Source organism: Cricetulus griseus, assembly GCF_003668045.3.
Source record: "Cricetulus griseus strain 17A/GY chromosome 1 unlocalized genomic scaffold, alternate assembly CriGri-PICRH-1.0 chr1_1, whole genome shotgun sequence".
NCBI classification, from domain to species: Eukaryota; Metazoa; Chordata; class Mammalia; order Rodentia; family Cricetidae; genus Cricetulus; species Cricetulus griseus.
In genome coordinates this window covers 40,759,744-40,771,765 of record NW_023276807.1, presented here as the reverse complement: position 1 = coordinate 40,771,765, position 12,022 = coordinate 40,759,744, and the positions used below count along the sequence as shown (strand labels likewise).

The window sequence follows — 12,022 nt, the reverse complement described above, 5'->3', positions numbered from 1 at the left end:
GGATAGCTTCTGAGGAACAACATCTGAGATTGACCTCTACCCCCCCCCCACACACACACATACAAGTAATAAGCTGGGCCCATGGTTTATCCATGTAATCCCAGAAAATGGTAGACTAAGGTAGACATATCATGAATTAACGGTCAGTTCAGGATACACAGGAAAGCCCTGCTTCAGAATATACTAATACTAATACTAACACTAATAATTGAAAGGAGCTGAACTTTCATCAAAAACTTACTATCTACTACTCTGAATTGAATGAATAAAACCATAACACATAATGTTCCAATTCAGTAAATATGAGATGCTCTACTTATAAACTACATAAGTAACAGGATAAGTTGCTGAAATTGCCATCAAGTCATAGTAGAAATGCAAATCTACTGTGGGAAATATCAAATATTAGCAGGGCAGACTTTCCCCTAGGGTGTTGACTTGAGAGTATGAGGTCTCAGACTGAGGGTCTGGGACTGAGGTGGATTTATTATAGGAGTTATAACATCGTGAGTAGTCATCACCATTGTAAAGGGTCTAGGCCAGGTCAGGCCCACAAGGTTACAGTCTTCAGGGAGAAAAGGCAGTCCCAGGCCACACAGCTGATGAGTAACCTATAGCACGTTCTTGGAGTCAAGTTGTCTCAGACACTCGATAGCAGGGGAAGGGGGAAAGATTCGAACCTTTGGTGATGTGAGTCTGTCATTCAGAATGTGCCACCTATAGCCCCTGATTACTTAGGGTTTTAGGTAAACTGCTTTGGGGGAAAGTGAGGATTAAAGACTCACAGTCACAGTAGGATGTCTCCCATTTATTTTACATCAGCTGTGTGGGGTGGGGGACTGCAGCAGGTGAATCATGACTTGACAGAGAGACTGCAACAGGTGCATCATGGCATGAGCAGCCTTAAGCCCAAACCTAATAGATAGGGTTGGTGATTCTTGGATGTTCTCTTTGACAGACAGTTGATCGGCCAAAGGACTGGTACAAGACAATGTTTAAGCAAATTCACATGGTACACAAGCCAGGTATGTATGTTCTTGTGTGTTTTGTTTTATCTTGTTTCATCAAGTGCTTATGGGTTGAAGGATATATACTCAACTTTTGTATAGACTTTCTTCACCCCCAAAACATCAAGACCTCAGCAAAGTTGATGGTCCCTTCTTTTTGGCATGTCTCCTATTCTCCCTTTAACCCTAAATCACAAATGTGTGCCTCTACCTTAATGATGACCTATCAAGAAGCCTCCTAAGAGGCATCCTTGGAGCTTACCAGATGTTCTAGCCTCAGCCCTCTATGCATCTCTGTCTACATCCACACTGAGATATTATTGCATACTTCCAGACCCACTACTACTCCTATCTGCCCATGTGTGCTTCCTACCACAAGAGTGTGTAGTGGCTTCTCTTGATCCCCACTCAGTATAGTTAACAAGAGACCTTAAAAAGCACTTTCTGATACAGCGGACACAGAATCTGCCTAGGGAAGTGGGGACAAGGGACCAATTTTGCATGTCTGACCAGGTCAGAAAGGTCCCTTGCTTTATAGACAAGATGGTCACTCTTCAGAGCCCCAGAGTGCAACATTTAGAAATACAAAGTTCTATTATATGCTAAGGGGAAAAAAAGTACATTGATTTTTGCTGTTGTGTTTCTGTCATTTCTCTGACCTTCTTCTGTCTTGGTGACAAGGTGGCAGAATCTGGATTATCATGTTTATGTTTCATTTTCTAGATGAGGATACAGACATGTATAATACTCCTTACACATACAACGCAGGTAGGATGGCTTTCCTGGCTTGCAATGACTAGTCACACGCCACCACGGGGAAGAGCCCCAGCCCTTCATCATACCACCCCCATGCCATGCTGTCAGTTCCTGTGATGAGGAGGGTGGCCTACTTCCTTTCTCAGAGCATGCCTAACAAAAGATGGGTCCTTTCTCCTGGAAATGGGAACTAACACTGTTCTGCATCAGCCACCCCCCACCCCCTGTTGGTTTGTTCAAAGCTTCAGGAATGTTTAACCACAGCGTCAGGGGACAGGGCAAAAGAACAGACTGTGACCTGGTTACACAACAAAATAAAGATCTTTTTATCGGCAGAAAGGGTGATTATAATTGCATAAGACCTCTCAGATATTATTCCCCCAAAACAAGTCAAGCAACGTGTTTTACGACCATGTCCAGGCTTTTGCTCCAAAAATGGAACCATTCATTGAAAGATGTGAAAGCCTCCCTCTTGGCTGGGCCACTTTTCTGACTCAGAGATGCCAGTGCTCACAATGGAAAGACTTCAGCTCTGGACATTCCACTTGAAACTTGAATGTGCTCGTTTCTTGTGGAGTGGTCTTCATGTTCATGTGAGAGATCCCTAAAATATGGTCCCTTTCTTCAGTTTTTTCTAAGTATCACATCAGGGGATTCTACCCAACCTAGCCACTGTGCCCTCATTTAGGGTCCTCTTGTCACCCTCAAAGAAAACTCTATGAGATTCATTCTCTTCTCCCTAAAACCTAATGACCAGCAACCAGTCCTTTAACTCGGTGGTTTTGCTGCTCAACTCCAAAGATAAATGAAAAAGAAAATGGTTTTTAAAAAAATCAAGCTGGTGACCTGTGAGTTAGACTGTGTATCCCCATATTATTTCAGAAGTCCACTAAAATATATACTCTGACCTTGTCCTGGTACACCAAACTCACCTCCTTGGTTCACCTCACAAGTTCAAGTCTGACTGGAGTTGCCTCAGAAGCACTTCAGAGCAAGTGCTGTCTAATGGCACTTCTCACAGAAACAAACACTTGCAGACCCATAAGAGAAGTAGTCAAGCACAGATAGACTTAGGCCAAGATTGAGACTCAGAGACTAGGAATTTCTATAATTTTTAAATATTAAAATGTCTCACTGGTAATTAATAAGCTGAAGTTCAGTTATGCTACCCTGTAAGCCCGGGGAGTTTCATCATTCAATCAGTCAACAGAACACCTATAACCACCCTCTACTTTCTAATAAGCCATGGCTTTGTGTCTTGCATGCCATTCTTGCCACTCTTTTCTACTCACCAAAACTAATCCTTCAAGCCCAATTCTAGCCCCCTAAGATCTATAATAGATTTTCTGTCTCACTCATCATCTTCAAATAACCTGCAATTTTTACTATGTCTTTCTCCATTAAATTTTATTAACTGCCCCAAACACTTTTCAATCACATGTCTTCTTGTCTCAGCTTGTTCAGGAGGGTTCACACTCCCCTGTCCCATGTGGGAGCTGCATCTCAAAAATACAGCATGTTCTATATTTGTTGGACTGCAATTAACATATCAACTGCCTTATGTACATCAGTATTACAAGGTATTAGCTGCTATTTTAATCTGCCTCTGAAAGTTTACCGAAGGCATTAGTTTCTATGATTGGGAAGAAACCTTGCTGAGCACCTGTAAGTTTTTTTTTTTCACTAAATAGACTGAATTTTCATTAATTCTACAATAGTGGATATCTACTATAATCAGTACTTATGTGCAAAACAAATGGGCATTTAATAAGTGATAATTCAAAAATCAATGTTGATAAGTTAATAAACAATGTACCACCTAATGCACATATTATGAATATGTTTATTGATAATTTTTGAAAAACCATGGGCTATTTTGCAGAGCCCAACAACTTAATGCACCTTTTAACCTTTTGCTTGTGTTGTTGGTTTTCTCTTTTTCATGGTAGGTCTGTACAACTCGCCCTACAGTGCTCAGTCACACCCTGCTGCGAAGACCCAGACCTACAGACCTCTTTCCAAAAGCCACTCAGACAATGGCACAGATGCTTTTAAGGAGGTGCCCTCCCCAGTGCCTCCCCCACATGTCCCGCCACGACCAAGAGATCAATCTTCAACAGAAAAGTAAGGTTCCTGCCCCGCACAAGGCTTCTCATAGGATAAAAACCAACCCATAGTGGTTCTCAGTGAAGAATCCACCCAGTGCTGTGGAGTGAATATATGCAAAGACATATTGTATTAGTCCATAGGGGATATCACTATTGAGATCATGCTGAACGCTGTCCGGGAAGCCTTGGTCACGCTCTCATAAGGCTCACAATTAAACTTTATGTATCAGGGACACAAACTATTTTTTTGTTCAATAAGTACAAATAGGAAATAAAAAGGCCACTGACATAGTTCTTAAGTAGAGCATTTGTCTGAGTACTACAAACAATAAAACATGTACACACACATGTACACACACAGAGACACACACAATATTGTGGTCCTTGGAGATGTGGCTTGATGGTAGCTCCACATACCCTGGACTCCGGGTCTAGTTCTAGTTATGAGCTGAAATGGGGTAGAGTGTGGTACGTCATTCATGTAATCTCAGTCTTTGTAGAAATAAGAATTCAAGGCCACTCTGAGCTGCATAACTTCCAATCCTGAACTGGGCTACACAGTAGCATTATGCCTCAATATAAAGAGACATGTAAAATTAAATAAAATAACTGGAAATAGTTGGCATGGATTCCCTTTGCTGTCCCACATTCGAGAGAGACTAAGCAGTTAGTTTTTCATTTTCACCAATTTCAAATTTCAGGTCTTTTAGAAACCAAGGGAAATTATTCTTAAATCGTAAATAAGGCATTTTTAACAAGTGTCTGTGACTCATTTCTGCCACTTATTTTAGTTGATTCTAATTTTTATTTCTCCACTAAAATATTTTTAAATAACCTATTGATACCCAAAGAAATTTTTATGAACACATTTCAATTGTGTTACGTTAGTAGGACTGTAGCTAATGGTCCTCGTTCTTGGTAACCTTTACCGACAGCTGATTATGAGGCAAGCGCTGGGCTAAGCACTTTCCTTACACTACATCATTTTATTCTGATAACAACCCAATGGGACATGATCTACATTACAGGGAAAGAAACAGCTTCAACATTGCAATAAGTTGCTCTATTTGTATAGATAGAGACTCCAAGCCAAGATTCAACCTCGACTTCCCCTAAAGACAAATCCTATGCTACTTCTACTGGTAATTAATAAGTAGTAATGGAAAGGGTGTTTATGGTTACTGGTTTTTATATCCTGGGCTTTCACATATTTTCTATGACATATTGTCTTAGTTATTGCTCAAACAGCAAACAGGACCCAGTTTCACACAGAGAAGAAAAGTGAAATGGAAGGTGTAGGGCCCTGCTGGATAGAGCTTGTTGATTACCTCTATACCTACGACTTGGTTCTCATTTTCTCTTAGAGAACTTCTGTGTCCACCATTCTGTGGAGAAAGAATTTCATCCCATTTCCATTAGGAGGCAGAATTTCCTAACTCAAAAGATCAAAAACTTCTTTTTCTCAAATATAAGTAAAAATATGTATTTAATAACCCTTCCTGCTCTCCAAAGGAAGTTTTCTGACTTAGTTCTAGCTGCCCAGAAAAATCTTGATGTGCTGAGTCCTTCTGTAAAAATGTGCTTACCTAGAGCCCTTGACAGACTCTTGAAGGTATCAAGGCAAGGAAAAGATCAGATCCCAGGGGGGAAAGATGTTGGCCTTGAGTGTTTGCAAGACTCATACCAAGGGGTGTTCCACCTCACTCTGCTTGTCTCTGTGCATGACAGCCCAAGTGATGCAGTTGTAACTCTCACACATGTACTCAGATGCCATTTACAAGGACTAAGATCAAATATGGTATTTCCACTAGTCCATGTCCCTCTGGATCTAGGAAGCCAGGTCCCCTGGTAGTTAGATTGGCAAAGCTCCATGGAGCACACTGTCACTTAGTTTAAACTCAGACATATACAACTGTCATTAGGGACCCAAGGGTCTAGCAATAAACCACTATCCGTGTGTCTACAAACCTCTTCTGTGAGTTTTTACAGCCATAGCTACACAGGTTAAAAAAGAAAGCAGAAGGAAAAATGATTGGGATAGTTTAATGTAAGTCATTTATTTATTAAACAGATTTATTAAAGTGAAACCATTTTTGGCCAGAGAGATGTTTTTGATTGTGTGGGTTTTGTTTTGGTTTGTTTGCTTTACTCTCTCGGGGTAGGAGACATGGCTCAGCAAGAAAAATTGCTTTCTGCTTAAACCTGAAAATCTATGTTGATCCCCAGAACTCATGATGGAAGGAAAGCACTGACTCCCAAAAGTTTTTCTTCTGTGTGCATGCACAAACATGCTCACATTTACATACATACACACATTCACAGTCAATAAATAAATTCTGCTAAAATTAACCTTGTGAATCGATTGTGGGTAGTATGTCATGGGTGCTTTATGCACAGAAATTGTTTCAACATGTGGTTTGCTGTTCACTTGTAGGCATGACTGGGACCCTCCAGACAGAAAGGTGGACACCAGAAAATTTCGATCAGAACCAAGGAGTATTTTTGAATACGAGCCGGGGAAGTCATCCATTCTGCAGCATGAAAGACCCGTAAGCACTTGTCAATGATCAAAAAGCAGCTTGCTAGGCCTCCAGGGTTCCCAAGAAAACCTGAATTTCATCCCATTCCATTTATTATTGAGGAATTGTACTTGTTTTTAATCATGAGTTCTGCATCTTATCTCTGAATTGAAAGAGGTGCTTTAGTAGCATATATATGTAGGACTCATTATCATTGGCCTATAGCTAACTGTGCCTAATCACAGCACTTACACACGAAACACTCAATTGTTATTCTAGCTTGCCAGTGAGAAAAACCATGAATCCATATCCCTGATGTATAGAGCTAGGCAGATGAATCCCTTGGCTTCTATGTTGGTTTCTTTCTTTCTTATTTATTTATTTATTTATTTATTTATTTATTTATTTATTGGTTTTTCCGAGACAGGGTTTCTCTGTGTAGCTTTGGAGCTTATCCTGGCACTTGTTCTAGAGACCAGGCTGGCTTCGAACTCAGAGATCCACCTACCTCTGCCTCCCGAGTGCTAGGATTAAAGGCGTGCACCACCAACGCCCGGCTGGTTTCTTATTATTTCTTTCATTTAAGAGGAAAATTTCCCAAACCACACTTTCTATAACAAGTTGTTTAATTGGTGTTTATTAAATCCCTCTCAGGCTACCAAGCCTCAAGCTTCCTGATTGGGTACCACTTTAATGGATCAACATCGTATTTCTCTTTATAGTCATTTTGTTCATTTTGTTCATACTCTAAATGACGTATGAACTTGAAAAAGGCCACTGGCCTCCAATAAAGGTAGCAGCAGCTTCTTCTGTGGTCCTCTTCTCTTTGAGTCCTCTCACCCATCATTTAGGCTTCCCTTGTTCCTCCCCCAGAGATCAGTGCCCTCAAGATCTCTTTAAAACTCAGCAATTCCTCTATATGTCCCAACTTACTTCCAAATAAACCCTCTTGGTGTTTTCTTTGTGTGTTCCTCCAACAGAGCATCACCCTAGTACCTAGATTGCAAGGGCAACCCCAAGATTTAGTTGGATACCCTGTGACCTCACCCAACCTGAGTGTCCTTGATTTAAGAGTTTAAAACCCTGTGTTCCTGGTTGTGTTCTTGAGAAGTATGTCCAAAAATCTTCCAATCATATAATTCAACTGCCTTTCTTCAAGCAATTCAAAATTCTTTGCATGGTAAGATAGCAACAGAGAAACTGAAAAGGTGGGAACATCATTGATTCTAGGCTCTGGACTATAACCCATTTGCTAAGTTGTCTTATTAAATAGCATGGCAGTGAAATTCCATGCAATGGAATACAATATTAATTCTGAAAAAGAAAACCACAAAATAAGAATCTCATGTTAAATTATAATAGAGAAGCTTTAATGATTTATGAGGCTCTTGGGGTGATGATATGACTTAAGATAAGAAACCTTTTATTGGCTAAAATGAAAGCATAGCTAAAGAATTCTCCCCATTAGAGCTCACTTATGGGGTCCCCTCACTATGACTGAGAGCTTCAAAGGCTCTTTATTTTAAAGTACCAACAACAGTGATAGAAATAACAGCATCTTTAAGTGGGTACCTACTAAATGCTAGGATCTAGAATTAGTAATAGTTCCTTTATCTTATGTAATGTTCCCAACAACCCTATAAAGCAGATGCACAAACTTCCTATTTTACAAATCAAGAGACTGAAGCAGCATTAACTGAATGCCACATGGCCACATAGCTGGTGTGTTCTAGAATCAGTTCAGCCTACGCAAACTTTTGCTTGGTGTACTTCATGACTACTGTATTGGGTCCTATGAGCAGGAAACCATCAGCTACTAGTCACCATCACCATAATTTGATTGTTTTGGAGTATAGTATAATTAGTGGCTAACTTATAATAAGTTAGTGGTACTTACTTTATGGGAAAGCTGGGCTCAGAGTAACTATAGTGCAAGCCCAATATTCTAACAGGTCTTAGGAGATGGGGAGGTCAGGACCCATGGGTATGACCTGAGATTCTGTTATGGGTAAATCTCTTCAGCCACAGGAAAAGATAGTGGAAGGAAGTAGTAGTGTTGAAGGAAATAAGAATGGAAGGCTTACATTTTTATCCCTCCTAAAACATTTTGTTTGAAGCCAGTGTTGTGACAAATGATATGAGAGAGCCAAAGACAGAATTTGGCAAGCCTTGTTAAATTATCTTTTTTATCAGGTGAGATTATTGCTTTTTAAAAAAATCAACCTGAATTCATCCCACTTTAATTTCCAGAAAAAAAAAACTCCAAAGGGTAAATTGGTCAAGGGTGTTTGAAAAACCAGCAAAGTGTCCTGAAGGCTCAGGCTGTAGGAAAGAGAGTGGACTTGCTAGGTAAGAGTGACATAATAACCTCAAATGATTTCAAGGTCTTATGAATACATCTTCTATCTTTTCACTCAGATATTTTGAGAACATCCCTTTGTTCTTTTCAGTTCTAACTTTTGAAAAATTATATGAACAGCTAGGCAATTGTGTGTGGTTTTCTTCAAATCCTGGAGAACCCTGTTAGCATCCCTATTTTCTTGGATCCCCCTCACTGTCTATGAACTTACATTCCTACTCATAGGGAGAAGTGCCATGGCCAAGTATCCCTTCTAGGCCACAATTGTCTGCTGTCTGCATTACCACGACATATCTATTCCCTGATTAGTGAATCCAGTCTCCAGATAGTTGTTAAGAAGCCTGTCAGTCCCAAATTTTCTCCTGACACTCTCTTGTCCCTAGAGCAAAATCTAACTATTAATATAATTTTTAAGAAACTAAAGAACAACAAATAAAACCTACCAAAATCCTGTGGTTTCACTCCCTGCCAAAGAGCTTTCAGCCCCCTCTCATCAGACCTTGACATGGTCTGTTCTTTCTTCCTCTCATCACCTCTCTTTTATTCTTGTGGGCACACACACACACACACACACACACACACACACACACACACACACAAGTTTATCAGAGGTATACTTTCTTTAGGGGCTTGTTCACTCTCCACAGTGGGTTTGTAGCTCTCCTTGCTGGATACATACAGGATATCCCACTTTGACATCCTTACCATATGCCTGTTCACTTGTCTGGGCTCCTCACTATACGCTTTAGGTTCCTTGAAAGCAGGCACCTTACCTGGAACAGCATTTATCTGTCCTACATACCTAACCCAATGCCCCAGCATGTGGTACCTCTGCAATAAATAACTCCTTGAATCATTAAGTAAATGTAAACTGGTTACCTTTACAGTAGGTGGATAAAACTGGTGAGAGATTGAATCTATCCACAAGGCCCAGCAAGTCTCTATCAAGACACAGATGGAATTCATCAATATCTCTAGCTCAGCTTCCATGATTCCTTGAGGTCTGAAAGAAGCAAAGGGAGCACCATGTCAAGCCCTGACAATAAAAGATTGCATTCATCCTTAGGAATTGAGGGCAAATCTATCAATTAAAATGCTTTAACAGGAAGGCAAAAAAGTAAATGCATTTCTTTGAAGCTCATAAATTCAATAAATAATTAAATGTTTGATTATAAATTCAAACTAAATGGGCCTAATTCTGATCCTTGAAAAAGGCCTTACAATCCACATAAGTTTGTCTTTAACTGACCTGATCTACAGATTAAACTACATTTCTAGTATACAGTCTCCATATGACAATCATAGCAACTCTATTAGGATAATATTAATGAAAGCATTACAGATCATCTGAATTGGATACACTTGTAGATAAGCCATGTTAATTGTTCTTCTGCTTAATAAAATAAAAAAATCCACAAAGACATTGTTACCTTTCTTACAATAGCAGAAAAGAACACACAGTTGGATGAGGTGAAATGCAATGTAAATGACCAGTGGACACGATGTATCAACAAAAATTATTACTCCAAGAATTAAAGCATAAAATTTGGAGAAGTTTTATCTGATGGTTTGACCCATGAAGAATTATCCCATTATGTAATAGTATTTGCTATAAAAGCAAAATAAATAGAAAGCATAGCAACCCATGCCTTGAAGCTTAAAAGCCACTGAGCATTTACGAGAACAAACTCCTGGATTCTCCAGTGTGTTTAGGATAACAGAGAATGTGTGCTCAGTGAGAAGACTAAAAGGTAGAGAGGCTCTCTGACCTCAAAAGCATCTAAAGCCTTTTAAGTTGGGTTGGGGAAACTTTAAAAATTATCCATTCTAGGGAGCCTTTTAAGGACAATCACACATAAGCTCTGGTTTTAGCGCATCTGAAGCACTTCGTCTCACACCAGAGATAAGGTTCTTATTAAGCAGAAGGTTGCTAAGTTTGTAAAATGGCCTGAAATAAAACAGGAGGTCCATCAACTCTTTTTGCCGGTGTGAGCCATCAGCTGTCTTCTGCCAATGTGAGAATTACATTGGGAGGTAACTGTCATCTAGTGCATTCCTAAGTGTTCACACTCACAGGGGACAAAGAGGAATTTCCCTGATGTGAGGGAAAGGATGAAGCAGTGACGTTGTTATTATGCATGTGCTTCAGTTATCTGACTGCCTGAATATGTGTTAGTAACCATCATAGTGTTTCTGTGTTCTTTAGCAGTAGCTCCAGATTGCCACAGGACACATTTGATTATAACTAAAGGAAGTCAATCGATCAACCACAGCAAAGAGACAGTTCTAGGTCTGCCATGTCCTTTTTTTTTGGGGGGGTGGGAAATTGGGGAGCCTATTTGCTGAGGGTGATTTTATGTTCTTTTGAAACAAGGTCTAGCTATGTAGCCCAGACTAATTTCAAACCTATCACCCTCTTGCCCCTGCCTCCTGAGTGCCTGCAATTTCAAGTGTGTGCCACCACACCCAGCCTGTAAAACAAAGGCTCTACTCAAATGTATACCACTCACTGCGTCCCAGAATTACGGAGGATTACTTGTCACTGTTTGCTTAGATTCTAGCAAGCTGCTCAATGTGACTGTAGACTTAAGCTTTGTTAAACAGTGGAATTAAAAAATAATTTATAGATATGTAGCATTATAAATACATATTTAATAATGGGAAATTGCTATTTTAAGGTTTGTAGCACAATGATGGATATAGGCTCCCTTTCCCTGGATTCTATTATAGAAATGTATCTCTACAAAGGAGAATGTAGTCTATGCATTTGTTACAGATTTTCTTTAAGTCCAACTTGAGTGAAGCTAAAATGCTTGTTTTCCTATTTGTTTAGTAGATTTGCTGCCCCCTACTGTTCATTGGGTTTTGAAGCTTTTTTCCCGTCCAGAGTTTCTAGCTTCCCTTAGCAAAACACAGCACTGTAACTGAAAATATCGAGGTTTTAAAATTAAGAGCTCATAGTCACTAAGTGTGCAGCACCAGGAACTACAGGGCTTGGGAGACCAGAGGTCTCTTTCCCATGAAGAAAATGATACATCCCTCCAAATAGCACAAAGTTACTGGTATATTCTCTCTAATGTTAACCATTCAAAGATAAAGTCTCCAGCAAAGTTACGCCATGAAGTAATTACACACTGCAGCTGATATCATCTAAATAATAGGAGAAAATAACTCTTTACCGCTAAACAAAATCTTAACACCCATAGCTATTGGATCAAAAATTTTAATTCAATGGAAAACAGTTACTGTAAACTCTCTTCTTTTTTAATCAAT

The 12,022-nt window shown here is 39.7% G+C and overlaps 1 protein-coding gene across 10 annotated transcripts in view; it reads left to right on the top strand.

Annotated features, from left to right (window-relative positions):
* Sorbs2 (sorbin and SH3 domain containing 2) overlaps window positions 1–12,022 on the top strand; it is a 300,238-nt gene that overhangs the window by 238,740 nt on the left and 49,476 nt on the right. For 8 of the 10 annotated variants that reach the window (XM_027391151.2, XM_027391146.2, XM_035452342.1 and 5 more), the window contains 4 exons: window positions 959–1,025; window positions 1,731–1,775; window positions 3,713–3,887; window positions 6,306–6,420. In XM_027391151.2, the coding sequence (XP_027246952.1) occupies window positions 959–1,025; window positions 1,731–1,775; window positions 3,713–3,887; window positions 6,306–6,420 (402 nt within the window). The remainder of the gene's footprint in view (window positions 1–958; window positions 1,026–1,730; window positions 1,776–3,712; window positions 3,888–6,305; window positions 6,421–12,022) is intronic. The other 2 variants (XM_035452343.1, XM_035452345.1) reach the window with 1 other exon arrangement.